Raw genomic sequence first — 13,252 nt, 5'->3', positions numbered from 1 at the left:
AACACACTCGGGCCTCTCCTCGCCTCCACTGTCACGACCTTGTCCTCCTCCTCCTCACCCGACTCCAGCCTTGATTGCAGGGCGGCAGCTCCTTAAGTAGGTGGCTGATTGGAGTCCACTCCCAGCCACCTGCCACAGTAGATTTGAAAAAAGCAGCAGGCCCAGAATAGATCATTGTGGTATACCGTATACAATATGGTGAACCTCTGAATTACAGTCACCACAACTAATGAAGAATTTTCTAACTTTCAAATAGGACTGAAATCAATTTAAGACACTGGAGAGGCCCACCCATTGCCAAAGGTGATTTATAAAAGTGCTCAGGTCTATGGTGTCAAATGCTGCACACAAGTCTAAGAGGACAAGAACAGGCACATGGCCTCTGTTTGCATTATTTACTACTTGAACTAGTTGCAGTTTCTGTATTCTGATTTATTCTAAAACCTGACTGAAACTTATCAAAGTTAGAAGGCAAGTCACTGAGTGTCCTCGAATGGCCAGCCAAACCCAAGACCTGTGTATGGAGAGACCTGAAGATGGCAGCTTAAAAGCTTGAGAGGATCTGCTAGGAAGAATGGGAAAAACTGCCCAAATCTATGGGTGTGCAAAGCTTGTAGAGACTTACCCAAGAAAACTCAAAGCTGAAATTTATGCCAAGGGGCATTTATACAAAATACTGAATAAAGGGCTAGAATACTTATAGGAATAAGAGATCTCACCTTTTTATATTTAAAGAATTTTACAGACGTTTGCGAAAACACGTTTTCATTTTGTCATTATGGGTTACTGAGTGTACATTGATGGGCAAAAATGGCAAATGTATCCATTTAAAATTCAATCCACAACACAATAAAGTTTGCAAAAGGTGAAGAGGTCTGAATACTTTATGAATCAATTGGATATATATGAATGTGTGTGTATACTTGAAAAAATAAGGAAATTTTGAGATTTCAACAAGATATTTCATAAATCTACACTGTTATTTCAGAAAGACATGCTGCCCAGCTCCATCCAAAGTGGTGACTCCCCTTACTAAGTATAAGAAGCAGTTTAATCCTACTGTTCTGTGAATATCGGTCAGATTGTTAATGAATAGTTGTTACCTGGAGGACGTCTGTCATATTGTTACTTGATCATTTTTTTTATTATGCTAACTTTATAGCTCTTTACTTGTGTTTCCTGTCCTGCTACACTTGTTGAAAACAGTTTCTTGACCGAAGTTACTCGATTAAGTTGATCTGGTAACACTTTACATTAAGTGTCCATAATTACACTGTAACTACTATGTAATTACCTGTATAAGTACAGTGTATCTATGATTTATTACTCTGTACTTACTTTGTAATACAAAGTAACACTATAGTTAATTACTCAATTGTCATTGTTATTCCACAGTTAATACAATTACAATGTAACAATTTATCACTGATCCAAAAACAAGTGTACTTTACATAGTTACATTGTAGCTGTACTTTCAAAATGCAATAAAAACATTAGGGTATGCAAGTACAACTATGTAACAGATGCTCCATGGTCTGGGCAATTTTAATGGAGAATTGCAGTGATAACTGCATACATAGGTTTTCTCAAAGATATTTCAGGATCTTTTTTAAATGGTGAAAACACCTTTGCAAAATGGTTAACGCTTTTTCCCAAAATCTAGAGGGGCACCTTCTTGAGATGTTTTGCTTAAACAAGCATTTGTCACATTATTGTAGTTGTGTTACACTATTTATTATTGAATTTTTTGGGGTATTAGTATACCCATCCCTAATATAATACTGCTAAACTTGCATCATTCAATCAAGGTACACAGGGTCGAAGAGCCATTCCAAACATCACCGGGCACAAAGCAGGAAGCGGCTCAGGGTGAGGAGCCATCCCATTACAAGGCCCACTGACAAACATACCAGCAGTCACGCTCTCACACATATGGCCATGTAACCTAACCTACATGTCCCTGGGATGTGGCAGTAAAACCCATGAAGAAGACCTAGGGAGACATGGGTAGAATGTACAAATTTTACACACATATCTCCAGACAGAATTCCATCTCAGGATAATGGATCTGTGAGGCAAAAGCGTTAACCATTTTGCAAAGGTGTTTTCACCATTTAAAAAAGATCCTGAAATATCATTGAAAAACCTATGCAGTTATCACTGCAATTCTCCATTACAATTGCCCAGACAATGGAGCATCTGTTACATACCCAAATTTTTTAATTACATTTTGAAAGTACAGATTCAATGTAACTATGTAAAGTACACTTGTTTTTGGATCAGAGATAAATTGTTACATTGTAATTATATTAACTGTGGAATAACAATGACAACTGAGTAATTAACTATAGTGTTACTTTGTATTACACAGTAAGTACGGAGTAATAACTCATAGTTACACTGTACTTATACAAGTAATTACATAGTAGTTACAGTGTAATTATGGACACTTTCCCACTTCTATGTGAGGCCAATGTGATTTGTCAACCTTCTACAAACAGCTCGGTCCTGCACCTCTTCCTCCTCAGTCAAACCCTTTTCCTTTAAGTCTTTCTTTACTCAATAAAACCACATCTGCTTTGGCCTCCCTCACTTTCTCTTCCCCTGGACTTCCATTCCCTTCAATCTTTTGCCTACATCTTCATTGTCTGTCCATACCACTTAAGCCTACTTTCCAGTACTTTCTTAGATTTCACTCCCACTTTTGTTGTACCTCTGATTGTCTCATTTCTTATTCTGCCTACACATCTTTCAGAACATTCTTATTTCTGTCACATCACTTCTTCTGCTGCGCTGCCTTTACAGCCCATGTCTCAGCTCCATACATCATTGCTTGTTTTACCTTTAACCTTCTGCTTAATTCATTGATCACTGAATACTCCCGATTTTCTCATCCACGCTGCACTCTATGGGTTATCTCAACATCTAGTGTTTCATCTTGGACTACAACTGAGCCTTCATAGTTAAATGTATCCACTCTTAACAATAGATCTCCCTGCAGGTTGAGTTCTGATCATCATTAACCCTCATATATTCGGTCTTCGTCCAATTTATCTTCAATCCTCTTTCTTCCAAAGCCTTTCTCCGTCCATTCAACATTCTCTCCACTTCCTCTGTTCGTGTGCGAATACAATCCAGCTCTGAAAACCAATCTAGCCCAAGCAAGGCAAACTAGTCCCACTTTTTGCCGGTAAATAGATTATTAGTGTCAGGAAGAGCGTCCGCCTGTAAAATTTAGCTATAACCTTAATGATGGAATCAATCCAACTTTGGATAAAAGAGTCTGCTGATCAAATAAATGTAAATGTAATTATTTTTAAAAAGTTAGGTAATTCATTTTTCATTTTAAACAACACATTTATTTGCTACATAAAACCCACGTATGATGTTTAATGCCATAAAAAAATAAATAATTTGCTAGAGATGGCAGTAAAGCGTGTCGCAGGTTCAGTCGCAGTTACCGGAGGGCGGGCTACCGGTCAAGGTGACGCGTCCGCGCATGCGCCGACTATCTGACACGTGAGCTGTATCCGATAGTCATACCGCAGTCACAGAGGAGAAAGGCGTAAGCTTAGAAATAATGTAACAAAATTGAAAGGCTTTTACGAGTTAGGAAGTGAATGGAAAAGAAAAACTGAATGAGTAAGGGAGCAGGGATCATAAAAATAAATAAACAAATCTGTCGTAACGTTACATGCGTCATTTCGCGCCCGTCGTTTGTGTTGCGAGCGAGTAGGTTGCGTTTGGTGATGGCATTTTTTTTAATTGCAAATTACGAATAATCTACGTGTGAAAATTATATTCTAGTAATTCAGTTCATTCGATTTAGCCTCGAAATATTTTAAAGTTTACTAAATACGTGACGGAAATGTAGGAGCTGTAGAGAAGACGGTTCACCATTGATAAACGAGTGCGAACGCAGAAGTAGTTTTTACTCCGTTCTCTTCGAATTCGCCGTTTGCTGGCGTCCAAAAGTGACTTTGGCCACACGCCGTTAGATTCACACCGTGTTTGTCCGCACGACGGTTCTGCAAAAGTGACACAGGCCTGAAGAAGCGGCAGCCGCACCGCATTTCAAAAATCCCGGCATTCATTTATTTCTTTCTTTTGCAGCGTCTCGACGTAATGCTTCCACTGCCGACGGGGAGAGTCAAATTAAACAGGTCGCCACTGATTAATACTGCGGATAGACTGCCAAGAAAACGAAACTTCAAATTAGCGCCTGAAGAGCCGTCTACAGCAGGACCAGCCATTCCACCGGCTGCTATTGAAAAAGAGAAACTTGAAGAAGTGCAGCGCTTAGGCCGGTTCGCGTGCCCTCCGGACCAAAGTAGTGTCGATAGTAATAATAACTGCGCTGATGGCCAAACCGCCTCGTCTTCCAAACAGTTACGTTCGAACAAGCAGAGGGGGGATGACCCGCTTATCACCTCGACAGAGGAGCGACCAATGGATACTGACAGTGCAGCGGAACCAGGACCCGGCCTTGGCGACGAGGGCTGCACAGGTACTAACTCGTTCGCGCGGCACCCCATGATTGATGGGATACTCGCTAAAAGTCAGGCAATGCTAATAGAAGGCACAGGTGGGACACGCGAAATGGACACCCCTAAACCCCGGCCCGGTGTCATTAGCACTCAGCCGGTGGTTCCGAAGCGTGGTAGGGGTCGCCCGCGAAAGTCTGAGCAGATGAATCGCCTTCAGCCTACCCTTGGCAGCTTAGGGAACTCCGTGCAATTGCAAATCAAGGTACCCAAAGAAGAGCAGAGTTTTGATTGGGTTGAAGGGATTTTGCCAAGACGTAACTTGAGGAGGAGTAGGAGGCTGCCAGTCCCAAGACAGCGGACCCAGGTAGATTTAGGCGTCGTCAGACTTAAGGCTCTCACTGCCTTAATGGGGCAGAACATCAAGGCGAACCTTGTGGAGTCGGCAAAGAAGAGCGGCAAGGTTAGCAGAGATCCACCGAAAAACAGAAATGAGAAGGCGGCTTGTGGTAAGCAGGTTTCTGACGGCGGTCAGATTAGGGGGCGCAAAAGGTTACGATCATGTCGGTCTAGACCAGGCACTTTTCAAAATACCCCAAAGCACGTGGCCAAGAGACGTAGATCATCTGAAGGCATCTCGCAGGCTTCAACAGGCAGGGGTGCTGCGCTTCCAGCTGGCACACGATCAAGTAAGACCTCATTATTCATTATCAGTCATTTCGGGTGAAGCTTGGATGAATGCTTTCCAGCATACAGGAAAGCAGAATGAAGTCCGTTCATGATGATGTGATATTTTTAACATTCCATACTACGAATGAATTGCATTTCTTATAGCTTTGAATTGTAAAAGTCATGTATTGAATTGTTTACATGGAACACTAAATAACACAAAGTAGATGTTCAAAAGGAATGAACTTAATGGCATAATGTATTTACTCTTTTGTGATTTGAGTTTTATAATCGTTTACATTAGTGTTAAGAAAGTCTCTATCCAAAAAATGATAATGTTAACTTTCACCAACATTAAAAAAATGTTTGGGTTAAATATTCTATTACTACACATTCAGATAGATCAACAAATAGGCAGGAAGAGGCACAAGTAGATATTTATAATGTTTTACTTTGTGATTTTTGTTTTATAATGATGTGTGAAACAATGTGTGTGTGTGTTAAGGGATGTGCTGTGTGTTAAAGGAATACTCCACACAGAAATTCTATTTGAAATGTTACCCCAGCATTAAAAATATTTTTAGGTATATTCCTATAATTTAGTGCATGTTTAGATAGGTTAACAAGTAGAATAGAAGAATTACTGATATATATTGTTCATAAGGAATGACTTTAAAGACATTGTTTACATATTTTATTCTGTAATCTGCCCTTCTAACTATTTGTGATAGAGTTGAATGACTCCAGGCACACGACTTGACTCAAGTCAGACAGCAGTCTTAAATTTAGTGACCTGCATAACAACATTTTAAAAAAGACTTGACTTAGACTTGCTTATTGAGGACTTGCAGTTTGAGTTGGACTTAAAAGATTTACAGAGTCGTCTTGTTATATCACCATAGTTACAATTTGTTAAAAATGTATTCTTTGAATTAACAATCCATCAATATACCTTTCACACTCCATGCTTTCAAACGTTATCAGGACTACTCAATGTGTTGGAGGGCAAAAAGCAAAGGAGGGATCAGTACCAAGGGGTATCAATTTTGGCTAGTCTCTATTTACTGCAAGCTACACTGCAAAAATGTAATGGCTATCTACAAGATATGCAAGTTAAAAATCACAAATGCAGCAACACCATCTTGAAACTTTATTTGCCATTTTAAAATGCATAAAGACAAGTTACGTTTGGTAAAGATTTGGCCACAGATCTAGTAATTGATAATGCAATTGTTCAGACTGCTGTACCACTTCAACCTGTGTAATCGACTGCATGTGAACTCTATGGTTTGGCTTACCCCAATTTGCCCAACTTCTCTCTGACCCTGATCCATGCTTTCCCGTGCAGATTTGAGACTCCCACTTTCCAATTGAGTTGTGAGGGTGACTCTAAGTCCACTGTTTTTCCCCTTCTTTGAGAACAGCTGATTTAAATGAAGATCTGTTCTGCCACCAAGGCACACAAAACATGCTCCAGAAAGTATTTAAGTTGTGGAACATTGTTGTATAATCAGTGTTTTTTCTTAAGCACCACGCAAGGCTGCTATAATGGTCAATGTTGTTGGCCTTTTTTCAAGCTAACAGATTTTTTCCAAATGGACCTAGAAATTGCTGCATGCTATCTGAGTTGTGAACAACATGTGCAGGTATTATTCAGTGCTTAGATAGCTCAGATGTTCAGATGCCTAAACTACTGTAAGTGATATCTGAGTTTGAGATTACTTTATCTGTCTAAATTATTGGCTGAATGCCAGTGTTGCGAGCCCACACACCTGACCCTCATGCTGTTTCATTGTAACAGGGCAACCTCAATTTGTTTTATGGGAGATGTGACAGTATCCCCTACTAAGAACAAACATTACACAAGCTTAATACTGCCAAAGGTTACAATAAAATCTGCAGCTGGCATGCCACTACATCTTTGGTTGTTCTCATCTAGCTACTTGGAAGGGCATAGTTTTTTTTTATCTTTTATAACTAGATATTTTCGTAACTGTTGATTACTAGAGATGGATGTGGAACAAGCAGGGTGGGTTGAACAGAACTAAATGTGGATTAGTACTTTAAGTGAAGAACAGGACCCAAGAGAAGACTGTTAATATTATAACATAAAACTTAAAGCTGTTAAGTTTCAGTGCTTGAGTTTAGGGGTAACTACTAGTCTGCTGTTATGGGCTGTAAATAAATTGACTTTCCCTCATTGTTCAAAGTGACATTGAGAATGCATCCAGTTACCTGTGTTGAGTGGGTGTTTACCTAAGAAGGGGTGAAAATATGGCCAAATTGTTCACAGGTTGGTGATAAAATCATATCGCATGGATTTTCTACAAGAACAATGCATTGTAAATGATGGGGGATTGTTAAAATATTTTGATAATTATTAGAACTTTGCAAAATTTTGTGAGGAAGTCATTTTAAAACGGGAATAGACTATAGCTGCATTACTCAGAAGTGACTGTCACCTCACCAACCGACTACCCCAGATTGGCTGTTTGTAGCTATGAGGCAGACTACAAAGCTGTTAAGTACAGCCATCACACTGACTAAGTAGCATGATTCAAACAGTTTTGCCTTCTGGAGGGATAGTGAAATGCACTTGGCTTTAATTGGACTGAATGAGAATGCTGTTGGCACAAAGTTAGGCTGTTACAAAGATTTACAGTTCTACTTTTTAAAAAGAAAACTATTGAGAAATGTAGTAATATCAGGGCTTTTCAGCTTTCATTCAGTAGATAAGCAAACCAGTTAGCAATGGTGCTAATTTCCTCATAACATTGGAAAGTTTTTGTGCTGGAATTAAATAATGAAACAAAATTAAAGGTGTGATTTAAAATTCTTAAAGCAAGACGGCTATTGTCTGTTTGATATGTTAGTTACAGTGTTACCATAGCTGGATCTGTTTGAAAGTTGGACCAAAGCATTTTCACACAATTCAAATTCAGTTTGCTTAAATAAAAGCTTCAAGTTGGAAGCACAATCTGGGCTGTCCTTCTCTCAGCTCTTCATAAGTAGATCTTGTCTTTCACCAAGACTGAGGTCAGGGATCTTGGGCTTGAGAAGTTTGGTGGTAACTGCAGTACAACAACCATTTGTTGGTTTTCAGTAGTAAATGCCTTTCCAATGTGCTTTACAAGCAGGCAGTTGTGCAATTATTATTATTTTTTAAACAGCTGAGGCAGTAATGTTAATTTAGGTGCCTTAGATTGCACTTTTAATTATAGCAGGCAGCAAAACTCAGTCTTGTGATCTTAACATTAAATATCCTTGGGGTAGGGGTTGATTTGTTTTTGATCCTATTTTTGTAAAAATGAATCTATTTGTATGGAATGTTGTGTGATTTCAATAAAATCAATAAAATTAAATATATATAAAAAATGAATATCCTTAGGGGGACAAAAAACAAAGCATTTCGTATATACCCATGGTGAAGCGTATATGGTATACTAATTTCATGTGGACAGTGTCCTACCACTAAATCAAAATATCTGGAGAATAAGCATCCATCCATTATATCAGATACTTAGTAATATTTTTTTTTTTTTTTAGGTTTGCTGTTGTTTTTAAATAAACTGAAGGGCTGTTTATATTTTCATCACTTAATCTGGTGAAGTTCACATGGTTTGAGTCTATACAGACAAGTAAACTTGCATATCTTTAGATTTCATTATGCTGATTTTTGTCATTCTAATTTGTGCTCACTTGTTATCATTAAATCTTGGTGAGTACTTTGGTTACTTTTAATGTGAAAAAATGTTTAATAATTTTTGACCAATAAATACAACAGGAATTGTGTAAATGTATGCTGAATGTGCTTGAAATATTTAAAAATAACTCCTGATAGATAGAAAAGAGTGTTACAATTTACCTGCAGGTTCAAAAATTCCTTTTTTTGCATTGGTAAAACATCTTGAAATTTGAAACTCTTTTATTGTATTTTATATTGCATAGTTTCATAGTTGATATGAAATACTACTGAAACTAGCAGAACCAATTCTGTAATGTAATTCTTAATTTCTTTTGGCTATGTCTCTCTTAAAGCAGTGTTGTGCCATATACCTGTTTCTTTTGTGTTTTTGCATACACCAGTTTATTATAATTATTATAATTAATCTATCTGTTTTTGTTGCCTGTTGTATTTGACTAAGATCTGGGGCTCACATGTTGTCAGAGACCCAAGATTTGTTAACTGTTTGAGTGATTTAAGCAAAAGACCACACTTTAGAAGCAGGCAGTGTTAAGACAAGACAGGCTGGGGTAACAACCAGTGCAGGTGTTTTACATAAATTATTTTTTTTGGCATGGTGACCTCTAAAGAGTAGTTTTTCCCAGAACAATAGTTTATTTTTTTCCTCCTGTTTTTTTTTTTTTTGTGCAAACACAGTAAGGTTACTTCGCTGTCAGATGATTCTGGGTAAGCAGTCCTGATTTGAATGGTCAGTCTTTTCAAGAATCAGCGGTTTTCTCTTTATTAATCCTGTGATTGCAACAGTAGCCAGTCCTCTGCAACCCTTATGAATTTGCTAGAGATGGGCAGTGTTGAGTGTTATTAACATACAGTCCTGGTTAATGTTATGACTAGTTTATGGCCTTTTGCTTGAAAATTTAAAGCCAAAAGGACCAGTGTACATAAAAAATAAAATCTAATGAATTACACATTTTCTCTAGTCATTAATTATGCTGCCTTGTTTTCCAGTTTGATTGAAAAAAAAAAAGCCCGTTTTGTTTCTCGACTGTAAGTGCAGTATAAAATCTTATTGTGACACAGGGATGGATCTGATGTGCTTGGTGGTGTTCATCTGTTCCCATTTTATACCAAGATTAATTTAGCCGATAACCTGTGAACAGAATTGTGGAATGTTGTTTTTAGTTCATTTGTCTGCTCACAGAAAAAAGGTAATCAATAATTCAGTATTTGGAACATTTTTCCTAAAAGCATGGTTTATTTGAATAATCTATTTAAATGTAAGAAATTTTTATAGTCTCATAATTGTCTGAATTTCTTCTTTAGAAACTTTTTTTTTTTCAGATTACATTGTTTTCTTCACGTTTAACAGATTTATATTAGCCAACTTTTAGCAGAAGTGCTAGAAGGAAATGAAGCTTGAACACAGCAGTTACTAATAATGTACATAATAGAAGAAGAGTGAGGATTCCTCTTTGAAACACTAGTCTTGGTGACAGTGCCTTAGTCGTAATTGATGATAGTGTCTATGGACAAGAAATTGTTGGGCATTTGTTTTCTTCCAGGATTTTGGCAAAGTTGGCTGTTAAAGTGTGTTTAGTGTAACTTTTAATTTGAAATGTCAAGCCCTAAACATCAGTGGGTAAGGTCAGCAAAATGCATTTACTTGCAAACTTGTATAAAATCTGAGCAACAAGTAACTTTTATCTGTTTTGCTTGTGTACAGGTTCGCAGTTTATAGACAGCAGCTGCTGTTTTTTTGCTATAGCTGTGTGTCTTGTCATGTCTAGACATTCTAAGAGAGACCTCTTTATCAGAAACCATCTCGGAAATTATTAGATGTTTAGCAAACGTCAAACTAGGCAGTAACATTAAGTCTCTCTGTCAAGGTTGTTCATATAGTATATATTTCTGCTGTCAAAGTAGTCAATTAAATTTTTTGAATATTCACTTAAGAATAATCAGATATTGGAAATGTTTGAATGTAATTTACAGATTGTGGGTATAACTTGCACTATGTGTCTCTACCATGTGGACTTAATAACATTGTTTGTTTCGACTTTTTAAGTTAATACTTAATGCATGAATTGCTTATGACAAATACACTGTTGAATAAAAGAAACTGGTGAAACTGCAGCCTTCATACAAATAGGACACTTGATGAACTTCACAAAGTCAGGATTTTCTGTGCTCGCTTTGTGCAGGACTTAACTTTTTGCTCCTGCACTAGAGATCTGGCATAGGGCATTTTTGGAATCATAAAAACCAGACCACTGGTTCAATTTTTTTTTTTTTAACATTTTATTGAATTTATTAAAAACAAGAAACATTCTGTACAAGCAGGTCAAACTTGACAAAACTAAGTTCAAATCAACCATCACCCATGAGAAAGAGAGCAAGGTCAACAGACGAGTAAAACTTTAAGAGTAAGGAGAAAAAAAAAATGTAAATGCTTATTCTAAACTTTTATTAATTAGATCCTGCCAGGTTTTAAAAAGATTTGTATAGATTCTCTAAGTGAGAATTTAATTTTTTTCCAATTTCAAATAGTATAGAACATCAGTTACCTACTGACTTAAAAGAGGTGGCTTAGGATTCTTCCAGTTGAGCAAGATACAGTAAGTCTTATGTGCCAGTAGTGAAGTAAAGGCAATTATTTTTGTTTGTCCTTCTCCATTTTAAGCCCCTTTTAATTAAACTGCACCACCCGTGTTGATGTGGGTTTTGTTTTGGGGAAATTTGAACCAATTGTACAACAGTGTTTTCCCATTTAGAAATGGCATGCAAACAAGATACAGTAGTTGATTAACCGGTTATCAGCAGCCTGCTTTCTGCAAGTAACCATGAGCATACTGCATTGCTGTTTTAATTTCTTTTTGTTCTTATTTTGGTTTTTGCATTTTTCACAATCCTGGCAGCATCTGAGACAAAGCAAGAAACGTCTCTGAACGCGTTGTCATCCTGTTACAGAGCAAAGCAATGCACAAATTCACACTCTGTCATGCTGGACCAATTAAAAGTGGCCAAAAAAAACAGTCAGGTTTGTGTAGTGCTATTTTGCTAGTGCTTGTCAGAGAGAGAATTCAACAAGTGGTTCAGTATTCCTTAAAGAATCATCCATCCATAAATCCAGCTCTAAAGGAATGCATTTTAAAAGTTTCATATAATATATAGTTTTCATCTTAATTTGCCAGGGAAATGGTGTCTTTTCAAAGTTACCAAAATGAAGTGTAAACTGCCTTATAGAGTAGATGTATGTGTTGTGTACCTATTCTAGCAGCATCAGAAAATAAGACTTTACATTTTATAAATGCCAAATGAGGCAATTTCAATCAACTTTGTTAAATTTCTGTTTACAACTTTTAGGTTGTGTGCCCTCTTGCTTGGGGTGCAGCAGTTTAGGGTTTCATTCAATGTGGAATTTGCATGTTCTGTCTTTATGAGAGTGGTTTTTTTTTTTTTTTCTTTTTCTTCCAAACACTTGCACATCGAGACTTCACTTCCATTTACGGAATATTCAGTGCCTTTACAGTACTGTATTTGGAAGATAGCAGTTAACATATGAAAGGCATCAGCATACAGTACAGTATATCTATACTAATAAAAGGCAAAGCCCTCACTCACTGACTCACTCACTCACTCATCACTAATTCTCCAACTTCCCGTGTGGGTGGAAGGCTGAAATTTGGCAGGTTCATTCCTTACAGCTTCCTTACAAAAGTTGGGCAGGTTTTATATCGAAATTCTACGCGTAATGGTCATAACTGGAAGCAGTTTTTCTCCATTTACTGTAATGGAGATGAGCTTCAACGCCGTGGGGGCAGAGTTTCGTGTGACATCATCACGCCGCCCACGTAATCACGCAGTACATAGAAAACCAGGAAGACCTCAAAAAAGCGCTGAAGAAAACATGCATTATATAATTGAGAAGGCAGCGAAACAATAAGAAGCGGCGAAAGTGACATATACAACCATATTCATGAGTTCTGCTACTTGAAACAAAGCACGATGTAAACCTACACTTTAAATTAAGTTCATAGACAGGCTGCCGCTGGCGTTTGTAATTTAGTGCCTGCCCATATAAGGCCGTCCGTCAGCGGCAATCCAATAGCAAACTGCCACTAAATATTCACGGGTGAAGGACTGTGCTTATGGAGAGGAAGATGAGATGGTCAGGGTGGTGTTTGACACAAACTCAGCGAAACTGCGAGAGAAAGTTTTAAGTGCCAGGACTAAGGTAACATTAAATACAGCCATGGACATAGCACGAGATGGCACCAGCACAGCTGGGAACCTTCGATGCATGTACACCGAGGCTCACGTGAACTGGCGAGTGCACAGATAAAAGCAACAGTTCCAAAGAGCGCTGAACAAAACCGAATTACACAATTGAAAAGGCAGCAAAAATATGAAGCGT

At 37.8% G+C, this 13,252-nt stretch overlaps 1 protein-coding gene across 4 annotated transcripts in view; it reads left to right on the top strand.

The window, feature by feature from the left end:
- Positions 1-3,467: 3,467 nt before the first annotated feature.
- Positions 3,468-13,252, top strand: part of topaz1 (testis and ovary specific PAZ domain containing 1) — a 128,615-nt gene continuing 118,830 nt past the window's right edge. For 3 of the 4 annotated variants that reach the window (XM_039737441.1, XM_039737442.1, XM_039737440.1), the window contains exon 1: positions 3,468-5,173. In XM_039737441.1, the coding sequence (XP_039593375.1) occupies positions 4,126-5,173 (1,048 nt within the window). In that variant the 5' untranslated portion in view covers positions 3,468-4,125. The remainder of the gene's footprint in view (positions 5,174-13,252) is intronic. The other variant, XM_039737444.1, reaches the window with a different exon arrangement.

This window comes from Polypterus senegalus, chromosome 15 (genome assembly GCF_016835505.1).
Source record: "Polypterus senegalus isolate Bchr_013 chromosome 15, ASM1683550v1, whole genome shotgun sequence".
Classification (NCBI taxonomy): domain Eukaryota; kingdom Metazoa; phylum Chordata; class Cladistia; order Polypteriformes; family Polypteridae; genus Polypterus; species Polypterus senegalus.
This window is presented reverse-complemented; position numbering and strand designations above follow the sequence as displayed.